General features: G+C 41.3%; 1 protein-coding gene across 1 annotated transcript in view; it reads right to left on the bottom strand.

The window, feature by feature from the left end:
• The window catches only part of NCAPG2 (non-SMC condensin II complex subunit G2), an 85,869-nt gene that overhangs the window by 39,614 nt on the left and 20,853 nt on the right, over nucleotides 1–25,402 (bottom strand). Inside the window, exons 7-17 of the mRNA XM_040352694.1 lie at nucleotides 24,437–24,531; nucleotides 23,639–23,708; nucleotides 21,234–21,320; nucleotides 15,612–15,704; nucleotides 15,384–15,509; nucleotides 15,100–15,279; nucleotides 11,356–11,508; nucleotides 6,264–6,486; nucleotides 3,430–3,551; nucleotides 1,650–1,823; nucleotides 901–971 (exon numbers count right to left, since the gene is read on the bottom strand). Coding sequence (XP_040208628.1) covers nucleotides 901–971; nucleotides 1,650–1,823; nucleotides 3,430–3,551; nucleotides 6,264–6,486; nucleotides 11,356–11,508; nucleotides 15,100–15,279; nucleotides 15,384–15,509; nucleotides 15,612–15,704; nucleotides 21,234–21,320; nucleotides 23,639–23,708; nucleotides 24,437–24,531 — 1,394 coding nt within the window. The remainder of the gene's footprint in view (nucleotides 1–900; nucleotides 972–1,649; nucleotides 1,824–3,429; nucleotides 3,552–6,263; nucleotides 6,487–11,355; nucleotides 11,509–15,099; nucleotides 15,280–15,383; nucleotides 15,510–15,611; nucleotides 15,705–21,233; nucleotides 21,321–23,638; nucleotides 23,709–24,436; nucleotides 24,532–25,402) is intronic.

Here is a 25,402-nt window from a genome sequence, read left to right as displayed (position 1 = left end):
TCTGTGCTGGCGGGTTGTGCTGATGCTGGGGGTGAAAATGAGTGCTGGGGGGGGGGATAGATGTAATAGGAAGAGGACAGTATAGGTAGTGCGGGAGGGGAGGAAGCAACCACTAAGAGATATTGTTTTGTTCTGCAGAGTCTGCTGAACATTTCTGAAATAAGATTATAGTCACTGAAGCGACCATGAGCTTCTAAACAAAGGAGGAATGTAGCTCCATACGGCGTATGGAATTGGCCACCTGCAGGTAGTTCTGTAGGTCTATACGGCGTACGGACCTGGCAGTGAAAGGTCAAAACTAGGCAATGTATTTAAGTGGCAATTTGCATTCTTAGGCCCCTCACCTCGACTGGCTGTGTGTTCCCTGCAACCAATCACCTATAGAATGGAATGCTTTCCTGCTTGGAAGATTTTTTTGCTACAGGGGAAACCTGTTCATTTGTATACGTACGGATTTCTCCCTCTCATTAGGTCTTGTTTGCCTATGACTATACATTTGGGGTTTTCCCCTCTAATGTGGTGTAATTTTGCATACTGCAAAAAAATTGAAATAATGAATAATTAAAAAAAAAAAAAAAAAAAAAAAAATATGATCGTATCGAGTTGTTCTATAAAACTCATGTTCCTTTATGACAGGTTTGAGAAAGGCAATGTATCAAAATGACAAATTTTACTTTTACCATGGTGAATATACAAGTACCCAGCATACTGTGATTATGTGAGAATTCAATACAGAACATTACACAGCCATACCAACTTCAAACAAAATCTTATTATAATTTTCAATAAAAACTGATTTTAAAAGCTTTTGCAGACAAACAAAAAAAAGATTTTGCCATCATGACTTCTTGCACCAGATTGGTTAGTATGATGGCGGCCGAGAATGAAAGAGAAGCCTACCTGAATGTCGGGATGGTTGATGGGTGCATGAAGGAAGCCAGGATTACTAATGGTACGGTACAGCGATCATCCTGCAGTTGGGATTGAATAGATACACAGCTGAGTATATGAAGGTTCCACAAGCAAGTATGTTATGTTTTAAGAACAAACCACAAAAAAAAAATCTGGAAGCTGATCCAAGAACATTGGATCATGATCATAAATGTTGTCTCTTGGATTCAGTAAGGTTTTTAAAAAACAAAAACATATATTTTTACCACTGCCTTGCCAACACCGAGCCCGGTTTTAATGGGGGGGGGGGGGATTTCTCCAGCAGCCCCTCCCAAAGACAGTCTACTAATGAGAAGTTTGAATACACATGTATCATGCTACTGGTAGAGGTAAAGGTCTTCCCTGCCCTGTTTCATTATGCAAAGAAGGGGAGTTGCCCTTTGAGTGTATATCTGTGTGCCTTTGTTCAAACCGCTTTGCCTAGTTATTGGTATTAATATGTGGCAATAATATCTATATTCAGACTGGAGGAAGTGGTACATGATGGAAGCACTCAAGCAGGGTGTGGGAAGCGATTCCGTTACAGAAGCATTTATGGAATTCCATGTATATGCATCTATGGTACACAAAATTAGTAGCTAGTGCATAGCAAATATTACTACAAACACTAATAGACATAAGAAAAAGTAATACGGAACCAGGTGTGGTGCTTTAATTCAGTTCAAATTAAGGAGTAATCTTGAAATTTTCATCCTTACCTTAAATACTCTGAAATACTCTGGCAGAACAGAGGCAAATTTGCTGATGGTGTAGTTTTTAGCCTCCTCATTTTGTTCCAGAGGTTTTCTGATACTTCTCCACAAAATTATGATAATCTCCAATAAACTAGCCATAGATGTTGCATCTTCTTTGGCCAACACATTTTCCAGGACCTAGAATCAACCAGTACAAGCACCCATTATTCCAAGAGCAGCTATGGACGCCGGGAAATTTCATATTCATTTTGGTACAATACCAAAAAAGGATGCCAATGCAATCCCTACATCTTTTCTCCCCTTTATTTTTACCTGGGGATCCTGCAAACACCACACTCTCTCCATTTTAGCCATAAAGGGAGCCATGACTGCCCCCTTCAATGTCTTTCTTGGTGTCAAAAAGTTCCTTTAGGGGCCTTTCACACAGGCTTTCCAATCAAGTCCGCCTGTCAATTTTTCAGGTGGGCCTGATCGGACACTCCATTCACCCCAAAGGGCAGCGGATATCAGCGGCAACATGTCTACCGACACCCGCTGCGATACGATCTGCCAAATCCTGACGGATGGTGACCCTATTTTTTTTCATCCGTCTGGTGGATCGGATGAAAACAGACAGGTGGCCCGTTTTCATCCGATCTCCCCATAAAAGCACCACAGTGAGTGGAGACGGACCTTCCATCCGCCTGCTCATCGGGGATCAGTGGATCGATCACTGCTGAGCCTGTCAAATGGACTAACCCGTGTGAAAGGAGCCTTAGGCCAGGAGAATAAAAAGGCAATTACTGTAAGCAAACAGGCAGTGCAGGGTTATCTCCCATTGAGGGATTTCCCTACACATCCTGTCCCATAGCCAACCAGGAAGTGAGAGGGAAGCTCTGCAGATGGCATCTTTTGACTAAACACTAATATAGTGCGAAACGCATCAGCTTTACTGGTGTGCTGTGACTTGTAGTGCCGTTTTTGGATTTTTTGGTTTTTACAATAAAAGGCAATTTTTATTCGGTGTGCGGCTGTCCAGAAGAATCTGTTCTTTTGTTTTGCAATCTTTTGGGGGCCCCTAGGTCACCAGAACTAGTATACCCTATTGGAAGATTTCCCCTCTATTATTTTGATGGGGAAAACCTAAAGTGTGGGATTTACTTTTGCTTTCAATAATTGTAAACAGGGCAAAAAGAGAGGATGAATCTCCCCTAAAGGGGACAAAGACCGCAATAAAAACTGAACAGTGTTCGAATACATCTCCATTCTATCCAAAACAAAAGCAAAAAAAAACACTGCATACAGCCATCAGCATAGGAATATACAATCTTATTTGAGAAAGAAGTCCTTTAAAGGGCCAAGTAAAACAGTTCAACATGCTGAGCGTAAAAAGCTCAAGACTCGGGTGCATGGCTGCCATGTAGGAGACTTAGCTTATTAGAATTTCATTCACCAGGTGGGTTGCAGGCAGTAAAAAGGAGCATGGCTTTTAAGAAGCAGAAAAAAGGGTAGTATACTTACAGGACACTGGCACTCTCCAAATTGTGGGTACAAGGATGGAAGAAATAAAAAATAAAGCAACTGAAAAACCTCTTAGAATAGTGACTAACTTTCAGGTTGTGCTTGCAACTGCTCTACGCAGATTCTGAAAGAAGTCCAGTCTAAACTACCATTTGTTCCATTAAGCATGGTTTGATTTTGTTGGAATAGCAATAAATGTATAAATTAGCCAAAATATCAAGTGGAAGAACGTTTCGAAAACATTTGCTTGGTGATGGTATCCGTTTAGAGAAATCCTACTTACACTTTTATTCTTCTTGTCAGTCTCCTCATTTTCATTGTTGTCTTCATTCTCCTCATTTTCACTGCGAACCGTCCTCTGCAGACAGGCATTCAGACAGCGCCGTAGAGTGAGCATCAGTTTAGCTGCAGGTGTAACATGTTCAATTTAAAAAGACGACACAGTGCTAACCTGGCTTACCCACCTACCAAGAGTATAGAAGGCGGGTTCTGTCCTCTATGAACGCAAGAATTGGATTTACAACGGGATAATAAAAAAAAAAATGCATCTTCTATTGAGGGACACAGGAATTAAATGACTGTCAGGCATCCAAAAGTGGAGCATCAGAAACGAAACAGAACATGCCCACAAAGAACAACAAAAGTGGGGACTGCCTTCAGCTCAGCAATCTGAATGAGAAGCTGGTTCCACCCTTTACAGGGACCATCTGGATGACAGAGTCCAATGAAGCAGTTGACTGCTAGTAAACACACACACACACACACAAATTACATCCTGGCAAAAAAAAAAAAAAAACAAAAGAAGGGGGGTAGAGCTCATTCTGATCAACACACAGTCGGTTAAAAAGGACAGAACATATATTCCTGATAAAAATAGGAGGCAGAAACTAACTCCATGCACGCCGCATTGATGCAATAATTCATGCAAAAGGAGCCCCGACCAAGTACTGAGTGCACACTTTTCAGCAAGCCAACATTTTTGTATTACAAATCCTTTATTGGTCTTATGTAATAGTCTAATTTTGAGATAATCATTTGGGGTTTTCGCAGCTGTAATCATCTAAATTAAAAGAAATAAACGCTCAAAATATATCACTCGGTGTGTAACTCATCTTATCTAAAATATGAGTTCAACTATTTGAATTGAATTACTGAAATAAATTACCTTTTGAGAGATCCATCTATATCAATCTAATACACACACACCCCAAGCAAAATAATAAAAACGCAACACTTTTGTGTTTGCCCCCCCATTTATCACTTAAAGATTTACGTCTTTTTCTATGTACACATAAATGTGCGGATATTCCACTATACATTCTATGTACACATAAGGCATATTTTTCTTAAATATGGCTCTCAAATCTGTTAGTGAGCACTTCTTTGCTGAGATAATGCATCCCCCTCACAGGTGTGGCATATCAAGTTGCTGACGATTATTTTACAGGTGTGCCTTAGGCTGGCCACAATAAAAAGGCCACTACATTAAAATGTGCAGTTTTATCACACAGCACAATGCCACAGATGTAGCAAGTTTTGAGGGAGCGTGCAATTGGCCTGCTGACCGCAGAATGTCCACCAAAAGATGTCTTCAATGCATTTGAGAATTTGGCATACATCCAACCGGCCTCACAAACGCAGACCACTGTGTAAACACTCAGCCCAGACTCCACATCCAGCATCTTCACCTCCAAGATCGTCCAAGACCAGACACCCGGACAGCTGCTGCAACAATCGTTTGCATAACCAAAGAATTTCTGCACAAACCGCCAAAAAAAAACATCTCAAGTAAGTTCTCATCAGGGTCTCGACCTGACTGCAGTTTGTCGTCGTAACTGACTTGAGTTGGCAAATGCTCACATTCAATAGCGTCTGGCACTTTGGAGAGGTGTTCTTTTCATGGATGAATCCCGGTTTTCACTGTACAGGGCAGATGGCAGACAGCATGTATGGCATCGCATGGGTGTCAACATTGTGAATCGAGTGGCCCATGGTGGCATTGGGCTTATGGTATAGGCAGGTGTATGCTATAGACAATGAACACAGGCGCATTTTATGGATGGCATTTTGAAAGCACAGGAATACTGTGACGAGATCCCGAGGCCCATTGTTGTGTCATTCATCCACGACCATCACCTCATGTTGCAGCATGATAACGCACGGCCCCATGTTGCAAGGATCTGTACACAACTCCTCAAAGCTGAAAAAATCCCAGTCCTTGCATGGCCAGCATACTCACCAGACAGATCAACCATTGAGCATGTTTGGGATGCTCTGGATCGGCGTAATATACAGCATGTTCCAGTTCCCCGACAATATCCAGCAACTTCGCACAGCCATTGATAAGGAATGGACCAACATTCCACAGGCCACAATCAACAACCTGATCAACTCTATGCGAAGGAGATGCACTGTGTGAGGCAAATGATGGTCACACTAGATACTGACTAGTTTTTGGACCCCCCAATACAGTAAAACTGCACATTTTAGAGTGGCCTTTTATTGTGACCAGCCTAAGGCACACCTGTACAATAATCATGCTGTCTAATCAGCATTTTGATATGCCACACCTGTGAGGTGGATGGATTATCTCGGCAAAGGAGAGGCGCTCACTAACAGATTTAGACAGATCTGTGCATAATATTTGAGAGAAATAGGCCTTTTGTGTATATAGAAAAAGTAGAAGATTTTTGCTTTCAACTCATGACAAATAGGGCCCAACACATAAGTGTTGTGTTCATAATTTTGCTCTCAAACATTAATAATTTTATATACGTACACTATAAAGTGGAGGAGAACTGCACCCGGTTTGTAATAAGTGCCAGCAAACGGGTCTTCCCACCGACCTTGCATATATGAATAAAGTTCAAGAGTTGTTGCACTTAAAAATTGTTTGCTTATTTTTCAAATTTCTTCAATAAAGGTTACATACCAAAAAGTATTCAAGGTTATTCAAAGATATCAGTTTCGGGCTTCCATGCTCACGCCCTTCTTCAGATCAGTCAGAACATATCTGAACTGAACAGATGTGTTCTGACTGATCCGAGGAAGGGCATGAGCATGCAAGCAGCAACTCTTAAAAACACACGGCAAAACATTACAGTGGATCATACTTACCAATATTAGTGGGGGCCGTGTGTACATAGGCATACTGATAAAACTTCCGGCAAGCCCCTGGGTTCATTTGTATAAGCGCTACACACCGCTCACACCAGACTTCCTCTGGCTCATTGACAGGAAAGAAAGAGTTAAACAGCAGATTGACAATGCGCCGACATACAGGCCGGGAATCACCCTCAAGTTGGGCCAGCAGGTTTTCCATTGGGCAAATCTTCCAGAACTGGGAAAGACAGAAAGGAGGAAGTTAGAAAAAGAAAAAAAAAAAAAAAAAACTTTTGAATCTTTCTGAGCAATACAAAGCTAAGCTCTCAAAAAAGATGCAGAATACTTTTTAAAATTAGATGGTGGCTCCTGCCATATTACTGTAAACCAAACAAAGTGCGCAAGTGGATCCCAAGGAGTAATTCAGCCCAGTACAGGCCGTGTGCGGGTTATTTAAACTCCCCCTCCCCAAAAACAAAAGCAGGACACAATATTTGTGTTTGAAGCTACCCTTCTGAGCTAGCCCGGGAAGACAGCAGGTGAACGTACACCTGTTCAAATAAAGACGATGCCAACATAAAGCACCCAAGGACTGTTTTTAGTGTGCCCAAGAGAGACAAACTGCATACTGTGTTGTGTTTAGGATGCAATCCCATGTAACTTCAATGAACCAGTTTGCAGTTGTTCTATATATTACTGATGCGCATGATACACAGAATCTGCAATACTAGGGCTTTAAAGTGAATAGGCCTTTTATAACAAAAGCAGCACAACCAAAAGCTCTGCAGGGAATTGAGGGCAAGTTCTAATGGATGTTCAGTACAAGATGATTTTCAGAAGAAAGATGACCAGTTTCTACTTGCTTATGTGATGCATGGTGTGGGAGTGCTGCTCAGTCTGTAGCAGTGGTGAAGAGGGCTACTTGTTTGTGTGAGAGCGGACATGGATACTTTTTAGTGCTCCAATTAGCTCCCCTTATCCTTTCATCTTAACTAAGCTCTTTCACATAAGGATCCAGGCATTTCTTTGATGGAAGATAATGAACTGAGGGCCAACAATCAATGAGTACCTCTATTGATAAATAAGTCAAAAGAGCTAAAAACTCTTTCATGCTGAACATCTTTGAGGGGACATCATCATTCCGATTTCCATAAAAAAAAACTAGTACAAGCCATTTTCTGTAAAAATATTTAGTACCGATCGTCATTTACAGATTTTTATTTTGAAAAATGTGTTGCGTTATTCTTCGTCATCCAGGCTCACACAATATAAAAATCTAAACCTTTTCTAGCTTTGTTACCCATTGCTGTATGCTTTCTGATCCGATCATATTCTCTAATGTAGACAAAAAATTGGATCGTCTCACTTTATTGTTTTTACTACAGCCGTATGACTCAGCTGGAACCACAAGCACTATGAAAATGTGTGTAAATATTATCAGCTGTTAAGATTTTGCAATTAAACTTTAAAAGGAAAAAAAAAAAAAAAAGTGTGTGCTTATTTTTCCTTTCTTGGGAGCCTGTAATAAAGCATTGCCCCTGTGATCAGCAGTTTGCGGGTGCAGTATCAGGATCCTGCAGACTGTCCACACAGCTGTCTGCCCATACCTCCAATAAGGGCAGTCAGCTACTGAAGTCCTGGTAGCTCAATGGACTACAAGGACGCTCACCCGCACCCTCGTAGTTCATTGAGAACTACAATCTGTCAGCCACAGTAACATGTTACAAATAGCAAACCTTTCCAGGGGTCTCAAACTGGCAGCCCTCCAGCTGTTGCGAAACTACAAGTCCCATAATGCCACTGCCTGTGGGAGTCAGGCTTATAACTGTCAGCATTGCAATGCCTCATGGGACTTGTAGTTCTGAAATAGCTGGAGGGCCACCAGTTTGAGACCCTTGCTTTAAACAAAGGTTTTTGTAAAGACAGACAAATCACTCAAAAGTTGCTCATCAACCACACCTACATTCAGAGAGAAAAACCATGTATACCCGTATTGGAGCATGCCTAAAATTTAAAGTTGAACTCAGAATTATTATCAGAATTATTTTCCCCCCTACACTGCAAGGGTTAACTGCTTGTTTTTATCTAGGGGGATTGGAGAGTGGAGATATACCTAAATCCTCCCAGGACAAGACTGATCCCTGTGGCTCCTATACAAAATGCTGTGAAAAAAGGCTAGAAATCTGAGGTCTACTGCCTAAACCAGGGATCGACAAATCCCGGGCGCCGTGGTGACTAGAAATAGTGTCCTGGTGACTTGGCTTGGAAGGTGGGCAAAAAATATATTATATATTATATATATATATATATATATATATATATATATATATATATATATATATATATATATATATATATATATATATATATATATATATATTTTTTTTTTTTTTTTTTTGGGTGAGCTGGTTCCATCTGGTGGTGAGCCGTTGGTATTACAAGTTATTACCACCAGATGCGAGCTGGCGCCATCTGGTGGTGGCCGTTGGTATTACAAGTTAAGAATTACAAGTTAAACAGCAATTCTAATGTAATTTTTCACTATTTTCACTGCCATCTTCTTCCCTCTAATTAGAGCCCCCAAACATTATATATATTTTTTATCCTAACACCCTAGAGAATAAAATGGCGATCGTTGCAATGCTTTCTGTCACGCCGTATTTGCGCAGCGGTCTTACAAGCGCACTTTTTTGGGAAAAAATTACACTTTGTTTAATTAAAAAAATAAGACAACAGTAAAGTTATCCCCATTTTTTTTAATATTATGAAAGATAATTTTACGCCGAGTAAATTCATACCCAACATGTCACGCTTCAAAATTGCGTTTGAACACCGTTTACATATGCGGGCGCTGCTCACGTATGTGTTCGCTTCTGCGCGCAAGCTCGTCGGGACGGGGTGCGTTTTCTGGCTCCTAACTTTTTTAGCTGGCTCCTAGATTCCGAACAAATTTGTCAACCAACCCCTGGCCTAAACCCTTTATTTTAAACAGACTGCTGACTTGACAGAGGGTAGGTCAGTCATATATTCTGGATATTTGGTTCAGATAGTAACCATTGTAGTGCAATAGCCATCTCACCACATGTGGAAATAATAAAGCATTACCCTATTTTAATATTGTCATGTATAACAATAGTCATTCATCAGTTCTATGTGAAAACTGAGACATAGACGTAGGATGAGGTTACAGAATTAGCACTTCGGTGGTAAATGGATGAATCACCAAAGTAACCTTGTATATGATCTTTGTGAAATTCTAAACATAGGCAAGTTGTAAATAGCCTTCTATAAAAGTATAAAAGGTGGTAGAAGTAGAGGTATGCTCACATCCTCTCTTATAACAAGGATACATCAGCGATGGCCAGTTTTGTGGGGGAGGAAAGGGCACGGTTTAATTGTACCTACTAGTTTGTTTACTTTTTCTTTAAAAAATTAAAAATAACCTCAAACGTAAAAAAGCGCATCTAATGAGGAAAAATAAATAAAAACTTTAACATTTTCAACCAGAAAGTGGAAAACCTAGAGGCAGTCTTAAGCCGCGTACACACGATCGGTTCCTCTGATGAAAACGGTCTGATGGAGCGTTTTCATCAGACGAACCGATCGTGTGTGAGCCCCATCGGTTTTTTTATCCATCGGTGAAAAAACTAGGAACTTGTTTTAAAATGATCTCATGGTTAAAAAAAACGATAGTCTGTGGGGAAATCCATCGGTTAAAAATCCACGCATGCTCAGAATCAAATCGACACATGCTCAAAAGCGTTGAACTTCATTTTTCTCAGCACGTCGTTGTGTTTTACATCACCGCGTTCGGACACGATCGTTTTTTTTTAACTGATGGTGTGTAGGCACGTCTGATGAAAGTCAGCTTCATCGGATATCTGATGAAAAAATCCATCAGACCGTTTTCATCGGATGAACCGATCGTGTGTACAGGGCATTAGAGTTGCTCTACATCACTATTGAAGTATCTGATCAAAAGGGTTCAAAGAAGAGAGCCCTCACCAACAAGAAGCAGAAAGTGCATTCACAGGTTTTCCACTTCCAAAAGAAAAGCTGAACGTTGAAATTGTTAATTTTAGTATTTAAAGTGGTTGTAAACCCTCTCCTATACCAAGTGAAGTGAACAGCCTTAGATGATACACAGAGATTAAACAAATTTCCCTACATAAGATTTACATGCATTTCTGCCGTCTTCAGCTTTCTACATGCTTTAGAAAGTACAGATCGTGTAAGAGCCACATAGGCAGAGGAACGAAGAAACCTGCAGAGCTGTAATTCTGAATAGACAAGCTCTCAGCTCATCTCCCTCTAAGTTCCCTCCCTGACACAAATTTGCAGCTGCTTTCATCTCCTGTGTCAGAGGGCTTGTCAGAAGCCACTTTGCTGATAACAGAGGAAAGGAGCACCAGAAAGACACGGGACTTAGAGCTTTGGAGAGAGATAAGTAAACATTACAGATATATATGTGCCTAGGTCAGATTTCAAGAATGGGGTTTGCAACCACTTTATGGTCTCTCTACATCTAACATTTGTGAATCCTGCTGAAATAAGGATACAGTCTGATGCCGCGTACACACGACCATTTTTAATGGTCTAGAAAAAACGACGTTTTTTCAACCCGATTATTGTTAAGCCTGCCTTGCCTACACACAATCGCAAAAAAAAAAAAAAATGCTCTAGCAAAGCGCAGTGACGTACAACACGCACAACGGCACTATAAAGGGTAAGTACCATTTGGATGGTGCCACCCTTGGGGCTGCTTTTGCGATAGTAAGAGTTTGGTGAGAGACAATTCGCGCTTTTCAGTCTGTTACAGCGTAATGATTGTGCCATCTCCATTACGACCGCTAGTTTTACCAGAACGAGCGCTTCCGTCCCATAACTTGCTTCTGCACATTATTTTCACGTCGTTAAAGCCTACACACGACCATTTTTTACAACGTTAAAAACGATGTGAAAATTTAGAGCATGTTCTAAATTTTTAATGGCCATTTTTAACGTTGCGAAAAATGCTCTGGAGCCCACACACGGTCGTTTGTTAGCGGCATGAAGCTAGATAAACAGGAATATTTGTGTATGTCAGTTTTAAAATTACGATATATACCTTAGCAGCTCGGGCAGCCTTCATCTTCAAGAGCATATCGACAAAAGCCACTCTGACCTTCTCTGAATTATCGTGGAGACTGTACTTCAAAGATGGCAACATTTGCTCCAACAGTGGATGACTACACTTGTTATCCAGAAGTATTTTCAGACACTAAAAACAGAATTCAAAAACATTAGCAATTTTTAAGGTTAAATGTTAACCACTTAAGACCCTGACCAAAATGCAGGTTAAGGACCAGGCCCCTTTTTTCTCAGTTTAGGCCGATACGTATTTTACCTATTTTTGGTTTAAAAAAAAAAAAAAAAAAAAAAAAATCGCAATAAGGGTTTATTTCTAACTGTAGGGAGGCGGGGCTGGACGGGTGACGTCATTGATCGTGTTTCCCTATATCAGGGAACACACGAACAATGACAGCGCCACTGTGAAGAACGGGGAAGGTGCGTTTACACACACCTCTCCCCGTTCTTCAGCTCCGAGGAACGATCGCGGGACTCCAGCCGCGATCGGGTCCGCACTGCCCCGACCCACGGATGGGCATTTAACAATCACGTACGCGATTGTGCCCAGCCGTGCCATTCTGCCGATGTATATCAACGTTAGGCGGTCCTTAAGTGGTTAAAGTGGACCTGTACTCAAAATTACCTACATTTATATTGCTCTACAAAACTAGAACCAATGAAGCACCCTGTAATGGTTTCCTTTATTTTGCACAAAAAAATTAAAAATCTGCTTCTACAGAAGTTTTGCCTGTAGAAGCTGCTTAATGTTATCCTAGGTGTCCATGTACATTAGGATGTTTAGAGGGATATTTTAAGCTTAGCATTTAGAGGCGGAAAAAAAAAAAAAAAAAAAAAAAAAAAGAGAAGAAAACACAACCTTCAGTATTGCATTTGAGAGGAGATTTCTGGCACAAAAAGAAAACGCTAAAAACTTTCCTAAACGCCTGTACAAAAACGGTTTATTTAATTTTTAAGCCCAGTTAATGAGCACTGTTCACTTTGAATTCCCAAACACGTACAGATAAAATAAACTGGATTTGGATATTCACAGAATTGGATAACTGCCCTCTCATTACAGCTTTGTCCAAGATTTTAACAATAGCCTAGCTCTGAGCAAGGGGGTGCGCCCCCGAAACACGTTAGCTGTCCCCCTGTGTTCTGTGCATGTCCATTGACTGCATTTATGGCCTTTTGTCAGTTGAATTTTGTGAGTATCCACTTTTATACAAAAAAAAAAAAAAAAATATTAATAAATTATCTCTGGTAATGCACTAGGTGTGCGCGCTTCCATTTCTGATTTTCCTGTTGTGGGGTAGCCCTGACTTGCCACAGCTCAGGTCTTTACCTGATTCACAGATCTGCGATAGGTATGGTATCAGAGCCCTGCACCATGTTATGCCTGAGGAGCAATTTCTCCCTTTCAGCGAGTTAAAAAAAAAAAATCTTTCAACTGCCCTCCTGGATGCTCTCCAGGTTTTTGCAACTTCGTCATGCTTTACAGGCGCAGTTTCCTGATCACATTGCCTTGGACACTCATTCAGTTGAATGTCTTGACAGCCCGCAACATTGAGAAAATACTATGCCTCGTACACACGATCAGTTTTTCCGACAGGAAAACAGTTTATTTTTTTTTCTCAGCAGGAAAACAACTGAAATTTGTCTTGCATACACACGGTCACTCAAAATCTTGCTGAAATTCCGAACATTAGTAACGCGTGACGTACAACAAGCCAGGATCAATGAAGTTTATAGGCAGTTCGGCTCTTCTGCTCGATTCTGAGCATGCACTTTTTTTTTGCGCATCGCAATTGCATACAGACGACCGCGATAGGAATTTTTCCTGTCACGAAAATTGAGATCCTGCTCTCAATCTTTTCTTGGCAGAAAAACTGACAGAAGAAGTGTGATGGAGCATACACACGGTCGGTTTTCCTGACAAAAACCGCACATCGCACTTTTCCTGTCAGGAAAACTGATCGTGTGTACGAGGCACAAGTGAAACACTCCTCGGCCACATCCGTATAAGGGATTGTTAGAGGAAAAAAAATTGGGTATATAAAAATAACTCTAGGTCGGACTTTAGAGGCACAATATACATGGTAGTGAGCCCCTGTGCAACACACAGGGGCTCACTACCATGTCAACTCATCTATGCTATGAATTTTTGTATCATATACTTTTAATTCTTTATCTTTTTTTTTTGCTTTTCTGTATCATTATACATAAATACCTAGATTCAAAGACGCCGCCGCAACTTTAAGGCGGCGTAGCGCATCGTATTTACGATACGCCGCCTTAAGTCAGAGAGGCAAGTACTGTATTCACAAAGTACTTGCCTCCTAACTTACAACGGCGTATCGTAAACGCGGCCGGCGTAAGCGCGCCTAAATTCAAATGAGGACGGGGGGGCATGTTTTATGTTAATTACTCGTGACTCGACGTGATTGACGTTTTTTACGAACGATGCATGCGCCGTCCGTGTACATATCCTAGTGTGCATTGCGCCAAAGTACGCCGCAGGGATGTATTGGTTTCGACGTGAACGTAAATTACGTCCAGCCCCATTCACGGACGACTTACCCAAACGACGTAAATTTTTTAAATTTCGACACGGGAACGACGGCCATACTTAACATTGACTACGCCTCCTAGGGGCAGCTTTATCTTTACGCGGCGTATCTCTTACGGAAACGGTGTATCTTTACTTCGACGGGCGCACATACGTTCGTGAATCGGCGTATCTAGTCATTTACATATTCTACGCCGAACTCAACGGAAGCACCACCTAGCGGCCAGCCTAAAAATTACACTTTAAGATACGACGGCGTAGGAGACTTACGCCGCTCGTATCTTAGCCTAATTTAAGCTTATCTGGTTTCCAAAAAACGCTTAAATTAACGCCGGTGTAGATTCAGAGTTACGACAGCGTATCTACTGATACGCCGGCGTAACTCGCTCTGAATCTGCCTAAAAATATACTTTTTTTTTTTTAAATACTCACCATTGTCCATTGTGACTCTAAAGTCCGACCTTGGGTTATTTATATATCCAATTTATTTCTCCCGCAACATTGATCGATCCTTTTTTCTTCATATACCTTAGACTCACAGTAGGAGATGGTGAGAAAATTAACCAATCAGATGGCATAGGGATATCCCTGTCCTGACTAGGGAGGACTGTAGCACTACCTGCCTTCGATATCTGCCAGGGACTGCCTAATTCAGCTTAAAATTTCTTCAAAAGGGTCCATTACACCCCTCAAAGACTATTGAATTATATATATATATATATATATATATTTATTAATAATGATATTATTCATTCCTGTCCTAAGTGGCAATCTGAGGTGGGAAGCTTGGTTCATATGGTCTGGTCCTGCTCGCACATCCAAAGTTTTTGGCTAGAAGTGGTCACTGACAAATGCAATATCTACGGTTACTGTTACACTCGATAATATTTTTTCTTCTAAGCTTTAGAAATTGTTTATATTCCATGCTACGTATTAGGCTAGAAAAAGAATACTTTCTAAGTGGAAGTTAATAGAATTAAAAATATTTAATAGAATACTTCTTCTGTGCCAAAATGTATGAATGAAAAAGTAAGCTTGGGCAAAAAGAGCCACTGCAGAATACCTACTTAAAGTTCTAAATCACTCGTAAAATGACCTGTCTGACACTGAAGAATACAGCTACCCTAATCCAGGTTCTATTTTAACATATTCAAAGCACCAAATAAACCATACCTTAAAAACAGAACAGCGGACATCAGCAGAACTGATATCGCCAGCAAGATCACAGAGGATCTTCTTCATAAGGTCTGCTAGTATAGCTGGAGGGATTATCTCCCAATATTTAGCAGCGATCTTACAGACTCCAAGAACTCCAGTAGATCGAACAAGATGATTAGGATCTTCCAAAAGATTCTAGATACAGTGAACAGAAAATGCATTACATGAAATAAGTAGCAAAACAAAACAACACACACACACACACACACACACACACACACAAAAGATGTTCAACTTACAAAAAGTTCCTCAAACTGTTTTTGGATTTCATTGTCCATATCTTCTTGGTTCATATTTAGATCCCGGAGGGGAAAGACTTCAACAAACAGCAAAGCAGCATTGGATCGGACCTCTGAATTTGGAGCCTATTAGGCAGAAGCCAATGAACAAAACATTTTTTACAGAAATTATACAGAAAACAATGAATAATAATAATATTTTTACAAGGCCAAACTCAAAGTTGTTACCTTCAAACCTCTCCAAATAATAGGTTGGTACAGTCTGTACAGCATCTTCTCCACACCCTGACGCATATTTTGCTGGTGAAAGTAGCTTAGGATCTAGGACAATACACAATAATGTAAAAAAAAAAAAAAGAAGAGAGATACAATTTAATGTGTTGAAAAAACAAACGCACGCACATGCGTTCATCCCTCTAAAAACCAAATAGTAGAGAGAAAAAAAAATAAAAAAAAAATATAGGACCTACTTTTAAGAAGCACTCAGAGTTCCATATGCTCATAAGGAAACAATCTCCATAGTGCTCAGCGTGAGGAGAAAAAAAAACGGTTGCCGAACCTTTGTTTACATCACGTAATCAGCTGTCATTTGGCTGACAGCAGATCACGTGGTAAGGGGCTGGGACCGGCCCCTTACATGGATCTGTGATCACCGAAGTCTCAGTGACTTGAGTGATCACATGCAGTGAGCACTATATCAGGCTCAGCTAAATCTGTCTGTAAACAACCCATAACACAGAAAAACACTGTCTAGGAGGCTGCCACATTGCCATCACTGACAGATAGGAACTCACTATGTCCATTGCTGCAGGGCCCGCTGATCCAATCCTCCACCACCACAGCTAATGCCGCCTACTGGGACTTCAGGGACTCTACTCGTCTCTAGGAGAATCACTGCCCTGGAGCTGTATAGCACCCTGCCAGATAGTTCACTAGGTACATCGTATACTAGAGATTGTTGCCCACAGGATCCAGCACAGACATTACAAGTGTCCATTAATCTGAAGGTGGTGGCATAACCCAAGTGGTCATGAATATGAACTCCTCTGTGTCCTGTGATGTACTGTGTTTCCATGACTAAGTGAAGTAGCTTTAAAACAGAATATGGAGTTAGATTTTTAAGCCATTTATTACAAGCCAAGCTCTCACCATCGATATGTAAATGTACCAGTAACGAGTTAGTATGCAACAGGAGGTTGGGGGAAGATTAGGTTTTAAAACAAGCATGTGGAGGGACAAAAGGAGTGGTGTTTGAAAGGACGAAGGCGGCAAGACGTGCGTGAGATCTTGCTCGCTCTCTCTCTCTCATGAATTGTGTATCCTACAGTTGTATGTGCAGCTTTTCTGTTTAGTAAAGTATTGATACCAGGGTGGATAAAAATCAATGACTTTAAAAAAAAGTTTTCTATTTAGGATACATTAATAATTTAGTTAATTCAGCATGAAATGGAGCTTCGTTATGTAGCATGAGGCTGTATAATCTGCAATAATTTTCATTTTTGTTAAACTCATTCAATGAATCCAAGCTCTGCAAGCTGAGATAACATGCACTGCATTGACGCATTCACACAATTTCACAGTAACCATGAGATAAAACAAAAGTTCAGGAATATATTCCTTTACCCCATTGTTTTGCAAATCTATGTACACTACAAAACTGTATGATTGAATCGGTTCTGATATTGCTGTTTTACTAACCTGGCAGCTTTATTATTCTAAATAGAATCTAATAATTGCAAACCAAAATAATTTTTTTTTTAACTACCAGCAAGAATAAAGCCCTGTACACACGATTGGCTTGTCCGATGAAAACAGACCGATGGACTGTTTTCATCGGACGAACCGATCGTCTGTGGGCCCCATCGGTGAAAAAATCCATCGGATTAGATTCCATCAGACATCCGATCGTGTGTACAGGGCTTAAGTCTTTACATTTAACCCTTTCACGCCGAGCGTACGCATATATGCGTCCTCGGCTTTCAGGGGTTGTACCGGGATGATGCCTGCAGCCGCAGGCATCATCCCGGTACCGTTGTTTAGAGCGGGCGATCGGCTTTCCAAACATAACAACCGATGCGGCTAAAAGCCGCTCGGTTGTTATGCCGGAGGAGCGGGAGGGGACATCCCCCCCCTCCCGCCGCCTCTCGCCGCTCTGACCGGGCCTCCCGTCCCACCGGGAGACCCGATCCACGATCCGGCGCCTCCAGCGTCTCGGCGCGCTCTGAAACAAAGCCGTAAACGGCTTTGATTCAGTGTGCGCATTGAAACCACGGAAGCGGCGTCATGACGTCACTTCCGGGTTTCTCGGCTGCCAATGGCGCCGGATTTAAAAAAGTACACAGTATTCAGAATCGCCGTTTTCGGCGATCTGAATACTTTGAAGTGCAAAGGAGGGCTCGGAGGTCTTTTAGACCCCGATCCCTCCATAAAGAGTACCTGTCACGACCTATTGCTGTCACAAGGGATGTTTACATTCCTTGTGACAGCAATAAAAGTGATCAAAATGTAAAAAAAAAAAAAAAAAAAAAAAAATGTAATATTAGAAAAAATAAATAAATAAATAAGAAAACAAAAAAAAAAATGTTTTAAAGCGCCCCCCTCCCCGCGAGCTTGCGCAGCAAAGAAAGCGCATACGGAAGTCGCGCCCGCATATGAAAACGGTGTTCAAATAACACATGTGAGGTATCGCCGCGATCGTAAGAGCGAGAGCAATAATTATAGCACTAGGCCTACTCTGTAACTCTAACCTGGTAACCGTAAAAAAAGTTAAAGCGTCGCCTATGGAGATTTTTAGTTACCGTAGTTTGTCGCCATTCCACGAGTGCGTGCAATTATAAAGCGTGTCATGCTTGGTATCTATTTACTCGGCATAACATCATCTTTCACATTATGCAAAAAAATTGGGCTAATTTTACTTTTTCATTTTTTTAAAATTCATGAAAGTAAATTTTTCCCAAAAAGTTGTGTTTAAAACACCGCCGCACAAATACCGTATGACATAAAATATTGCAACAATCGCCATTTTATTCTCTAGATTCTCTGCTAAAAATATATATATATAATGTTTGGGGGTTCTAAGTAATTTTCTAGCCAAAAATATGGATTTTAACTTGTAAACACCAAATGTCATACATAGGCATAGGCATGAAAGGGTTAAAGAGCACCTGTCATTTCAGATCCACCATAGCAGTGCTTGTTAGCATGTATCACTCACCTGCTGCTGCCACATCCCTCACCTTGTTGTATCACTGCCGCATCACCAGCCGTCCCCTTAGCCCCCATTCACATCTAGGAGTTTTAACGCCTGTAGTGCTACGCCGCTGCCGCCAGAGGGATGAAAACACATGTCCCTCTATGGAGATGGTTCACATCTCCACGCTGAACGCCGGACGCCTGCCGCCTGAAAAAAGGTCCTGGACCTTTTTTTCAGGCGGCTTTCGGCGTTCGGCTAGGAGATGGAAACCATCTCCATAGAGGGGGTCAATCTGGGGCACATCTAGGCGGACAATACCAGCGTTTTGTCGCCGCAAATCGCGGTACAAAACGCCGCTATTTGTACCGCGATTTTTGTCGCCGCAAATTTGTCTGCCTAGGTGTGAATGGAGCCTTAAAGTGAATGGGACTGTCGGTTAGTCAACAGCAGGTCAGAGGAGGAGCGGCTGCAGGACAGATGACAGTTGCCCTTTAAGAAAAAATTAAAAATCGAGTCGATTTAAATCAAGCCTTTTTACTAGTGATTTAAATTGTGATTTAAATCAAATCCACCCTGATTGATACACTACAGAAGTCTAAGCTTCCTTGGTTTTACCACAAGAACATTAATAGGAAGCAAAACATGTATTATTAAGAAATACCAGCTGAACAGCTAGAAATCCAGTGTGGAGTGCCAAATCAGTTTCTAATGTCAGCTTGTTTAATTAAGCTTTGACAAAAAAAAAAAAAAAAAAAAACTGAAAACGGGTTTGTACGCTGCACCAGATTTTGCACTCTCCAGTTTTAGTAAATCAACAATCAGTAAATATTCTGGTGTCGTTGGCTCCACCTGCTGGACTACATAATTTTTGCATCCCCCACCCCGACTTGTCTGCCCCTCTTCACATACATAAGCCAATGCCAGTTCATTGATCCTGCTAGAAGCCTTGCCAGGACATCCCAACTCTGACTCCCAGGGCCTGCCTGGACCACACAGCAAGGAATAAATATGGTAGAGAGGGACAAGCTCTCCCTTTAAAGTAATCATTGTCACTTTTGATTGTTTATATATCCAAAACATTTAAATTAAACTGAAAAAATAATTTCATTAGAAAAAGGCAATTTCCATTTCTCAAGACAGGAGTTAATAATCTTTCATAAACTTCAAGACTGAGTGACAAATCCAATCACTTTACCATTACTCAAACTGACAAATTTAGTGTTATACTTCAATTGCCAGTTAGGAATGGACTGATTCCACATGAAACAATCGATATGATCAAATATATTGTTAAAGTGAAACTCCAGACCCAACATTTTTTCTACCTATTCAATGAATTTGGGAAAGGTTATGTTATATATTACCACTGGAAAGTCTGACTTTTACAGTGTCTGGAACAGCGGAAAGCCAAAATTTACAGCTTTTATCAGAGCTGGAAGTGAGGAAAATCTTAGAATATGGATAGTTGTTTTAGTCATTTTTTTCCCCCAAGTGGTGCAATTTTCTCTTAGTTTGGGGAAATTGACTTTCACATCACAGGGCAGAAAGAGAAGGAAACGGTCCACAGTAGAGATCTGGGGGCAGATCCACGTACATCGGCGCATATTTCCGCCAGGCGTAGCGTATCTAAGATACACTACGCAGCCGTAACTTACTTTTTTTTTCGAATCCTCAAAGAATGCACGCTGTAAGTTACGGCGGCGTAAGGGCGCGCAATTCAAATCGATGTGATGGGGGCGTGTTTTATGTAAATACGTTGTGACCCGACGTAAACAAAGTTTTTTTTGAACGGTGCATGGGGTATCCCAGTGTGCATGCTCGAAATTAAACCGGAACAAGCCAATGCTTACGACGGTGACGTCATTCTACGCAAATCCCTATTCGCGAACGACTTACACAAACAACGTAAAAAAATTCAAATTTCGACGCGAGAACGTCGGCCATACTTAACATTGAGTACGCCACCATATAGCAGCTTTAACTATACGCCGGAAAAAGCCAACGCAAACAACGTAAAAAAATGCGCCGCCCGGACGTACGTTCGTGGATCACCGTATCTAGCCAATTTGCATACTCGACGCGGAATTCGACGGAAACGCCACCTAGCGGCCAGCGTAAATATACACCTACGATCAGACGGCGTACTAAGACGTACGCCTGTCTGATCGATCCCTCATTCCGTCGTATATTGTTTTGTGGATACAAACCAAAGATACGACACAGGAACTTTGAAATTACGCGGCGTATCAATAGATATGCCGGCGTAATTTCTTTGTGGATCTGGCCCCCAAGACTGCAATAAGAGCCAAACAATTGGGCTGTTTTATTAAAACTGGAGAGTGTTAAATTTGGTGCATAGAACCAATCAGCTTCCAGGTTTTATTGTGAAAGCTGAACAAGCTGAAGTTAGAAGCCGATTGGTTACTATGCACAGCTGCACCAGATTTTGCACTCTTCAGTTTTTAGCAAATCAACACAAACGTTTCGGACCCTTCCTGAAACGGTTGATAACTGAAACAAATAATTATGAAGTTCAAACTTTCAGAAATTAGACAAAATAATAATAATAATAATAATAATAATAATAATAATAATAATAATAATAATAATAATAATAATTCGGTAGCATCAAACATTAGAAGGTTTTGACTATATACCTCTCTCACTTTGGGGTGCACTGGAGAATTTCTTGGCAAGTGAACTCCATGATGCATGAAGTCCTGGATACAAGTGTGTTCAATGGTCTGTTGTGCAAAATGAAGGAGATTACATCAAATATTATTCACAAGTGATCCTAAAGCAGCAGAACTACACCAAACTGTTAGAAAAACAAATGTAAACAAGTATACCCAAGAACAAAAAAAATAAAAATACTGCATTTTTTTTCCCCAGGCTTTATTGATTACAGATACTTGTACAGCACTGTCAGTTTACACAGTGCTTTACATATAAATTTTACATTCACATCAGTCCCTGCCCTCAATGAGCTTACAATTCAAGGTCCCCAAAGCCTAGTACACACTATAAGAATCAGACGAACAACCGTCTGGTTTTCCTCAATATGAGCCCTGCTGCTTGTGTCCATAGACCCAGACAGTGGGGAATGACCCACATCGGCTCTGTCACATAGTTTGATTAACAGCAACGGAAGCCAATGGCTCCCACTGCTATTGATCTGCTCTGTGAGGAGGGACAGAGTCGGGAGAGCTGCTGCACTCATGCACTGTGCTGAATCACAATGGGGCTCACATAGGCATAAGGCGAGGGCTGGCGGGAAGACCCAGCATAAGGTTTTTACCTTAACGCAAGGAATGCAAGGGCTTTACAACCACTTTCATACTGCACAAATTGCAGCACTCATCAAGCGCTACCAATTAGGATCCCTTCCCTCTATTTCAGACAAGTAAACTCCCTCTTTATCAAGTTTGTTTGGGCAAAGTCAAAACCCAGACTGAAAAAGCGGTACCTAACACTACCCAAACACTATGGGGGGCTAGCTCTCCCTGACTTAAGGAACTATTATTCAGCGGTCCACTTGGGAAGGATAATAGATTGGAACCGACACAGTGAGAACAAATTGTGGACTCAGCTGGAGCAGGCGCAGTCCGTTGCTATGACCAGTTACCCCTGGTGATGAAGCAACACCCGGTGATGGGTACTACACTCTGGATAGGCTCCTCTGCAATATTTGTGTCCTCTCTTTCCTCTAGGGATTCCCCCATGTATCCGATATTGGGCAACCCGGCTTTCCGCCTGGATTGGGCCAAACGGAATATGGGACACTGTTGACCTCTGACAGAGACCGGGCCCGACACTTCTCGACTGACAATCGGTGGCCCTCAGTGTTCTTTGACCGACGACAGTGGCCATTTTAGACTTCCCTTTTGGAATGCAATGCGATTTAATAATTTTCTCCACTCCCTACCCAGCCCGGCACAACATAACCGCGACCTGACGACGTTTGAGGACTACTGTGGGGGGGGGGGGGGGATTCTTGCCCAATGTCCTATCCAAAACATACAGTTTACTTAACTTTCCGGCGGAACAACCCGACTTGCAATTTTTACAAAAATGGGAAACAGATCTGCAATGCTCGTTTACTGATGTCCAGAGGCAGACGATTATCGGGTTCTCCCTAAAAACCTTGATTTGCACAAAGATCCAGGAACTTAATAAAATTCTGACCAGGTGGTACTACACACCCAGCCATCTACACAGGTTCTTCCCGGCCACCACGGACAGATGCTGGAGATGTCGGACGGAGAGGGGGACGCTCCTCCACCTCTTCTGGTCTTGCCCCCTACTGCAGCAATACTGGATGACTGTTCGTACGGTCACCCAGAAATTCACAGAGCATGCAATGAAAGATGAACCAGCCTTTATCTTGCTTCATGCTACTGAGATTCCGGCTCGGAGTTACAAAAAGTCGATTGTGAGACATCTCCTGAATGCAGCCAAGGCTTGCATCCCACTTCTCTGGAAGAAAACATATCCTCCGACCGCAGGGATGTGGCTGCGTAGGGTGGAGAAGATCAGGAGACTGGAGGACTTGGTCCGTACATCCCAGAACAAACAAGAGCAACACTACCGGGCGTGGATGCTCTGGTCCATGTTTATATACTCTGATGAAGGTGTGGCTATGCTGACCACCTGAGTAACCGCTCATGACAAATAGTAGGGCTGCTACAGCCCCCATGCATGAGACATGTTCCCTTGAGGTTCTCCCCCCTCCTAAATTCAATTTTTCTCTTTCTCTTCCTGCTATACTACACTTCTCTTTCATCTTCCTTTATACTCTGGATCCGATAGGCGTGATCCCCTTTGGCGGGCAGCCCCTATGATCACAGATTGCCTACTGACTACATTTAATACTGACACCGCTGGTTGTGATGTGTTACTTATATGCCTGTGAGCGTCAGTTATCGTACTTTGTAATGTAATGTTCTATGCCCAGTCTGTATGTTTTGTTTATCTTTTGTTCCTTCCTTTTGAAAACAATAACATTTATATTTGGAAAAAAAAAATCAGTGCAGTACCAGTCATCAGTAAGAAAATACAATACCGTTAAAAGATCTTCAGATGCTTTTTTCCACGCTCTAAAATAAACGTCTGCAACAAGACGCACCAATGACCTAGTATAAAAGAAAAAAAATAAAATAAAAAAAGAAATCAAAATACAGTCACTCATGAAAAATAAAAATACATACAGAAACACCTCGTTTATTATCAGCGCCCCTACTCGAAAATGACCCGCTTATTCCAGTGACAACTGTAAAAATGGTGGATTTCCCATCACTTTCTATTTCAGTGACAATGGTTGCCAGGGCATAAAGGTAAGGTGAATTTATGCAGTGGGAAAGCAAAAAACCAAACCATTAAAAAAAGAAGATTTCTTTTTTTTTTTGCCTAGAGATATGCTTACAGCGGTAGTAAACACGCCGACTTATTTTTTTCCCCCTTTACACCTGCAAGGGAAAAGGCATAATGAGCGAGTATGCACCGTGTGACCTCTGTGTCCTTTGGACAAAGCTGAGCTATAGTCGGGTAAAGGGCCTATCACAGCGCCTCTTTACCACGTGATCAGCTGTATCCAATCACAAATGATCACATGTAAACAGACTTGCTGGTTATCGGCAGTTTTCCCCCCTTGTTTTGGGTCTGTGTGAGGGAAGGAGAGCCAATAACCGGCAAGCCTGTCAGCACACCATTTACACCAATTATTATTGCTTGTTATCAGCGCCCTGACCATCAGCGCAGCCTCATCAGCACCCATCAGTGGAAAAACAAAAATAAAAAATGACTTAGACACGTTTAGCATACTTTTGACAATGTTAACCAAGATAACAATAATATTACATACTTTGTTAAACTTTGAAGCTGGTTTTTAATGGTTTCATGAATTATTACAATGAAGTCAACATCCCAGCTGAAGATGAAGCTAAGAAACCGCCGGCCCTAATCACAGAGGGAGGAAAGGAAATTCATTAAAAATGAGCTTAGAAGAAGATATATTCACACGTTTTTCATCATTTAAAATACCAAGTTTTGCTGAAGCTCAGCTACATGCAAGCTTTTTAATTGTCTAGTGGCAGGAGACTAGCCCTGTTGCGTTTGCAAAACATAGAAATCAGTGTGTGGTAAATGTGGTAGCTGTCAAAGTGTTATTCTCATATAACATTTAAAACCTTACATGCTGTTAAGCCCTCCTTATCGTTTCACTTAAACTTATACTTTGGGGCCAACTCCACTCTGCCCCATATAAACATGCTCCCTGACCCTCACATGTGGGCCATCCGAAGGATAGTGGGACTTGAGCACAATATACTGGAACGGCCGGCAGCAGACCAGAGCTTTGCAGAACTAGATGGAATTCCACTTGCCCTATAAGATGATGTTTAGCTATCTTCAGCTGAGATATGCAGTGCTCTTGCAGTTTCCCACTCCTATCACCCTGGACTCTGACCCACTCCTCTCCCCCCCCCCCCTTTACGCTTTTTCTTTTTTTTTTTCATTCAAGTTTAATTTCAGAAAAAATAAATCAGTACAATGTAATGAACATCAATTAAAATTATTACATTGTGGCATACAGTCGAAAACAACAAGGTACATTTAGTTAATTTCCTGCCCTTCCATTCCACATTGAAACAAAGTACCATTAAAACGTAAAAGAAATTGTGAATAACAAAAAAGAATAAATATATTGAAGAAAACAAAATCCAACCCAATTGTCCTCCCCAACCTCCAGAGATACTATAATCCATATAATCCAATCCAGACCCATGAAATTTAAAAAAAATATAATAGATTGTTTGTTTAGATCTATAGG

Source organism: Rana temporaria, chromosome 5 (genome assembly GCF_905171775.1).
Source record: "Rana temporaria chromosome 5, aRanTem1.1, whole genome shotgun sequence".
NCBI lineage: Eukaryota > Metazoa > Chordata > Amphibia > Anura > Ranidae > Rana > Rana temporaria.
Note: the sequence above shows the minus strand (reverse complement) of the source record. Positions and strands in the feature narration are given on the sequence as shown.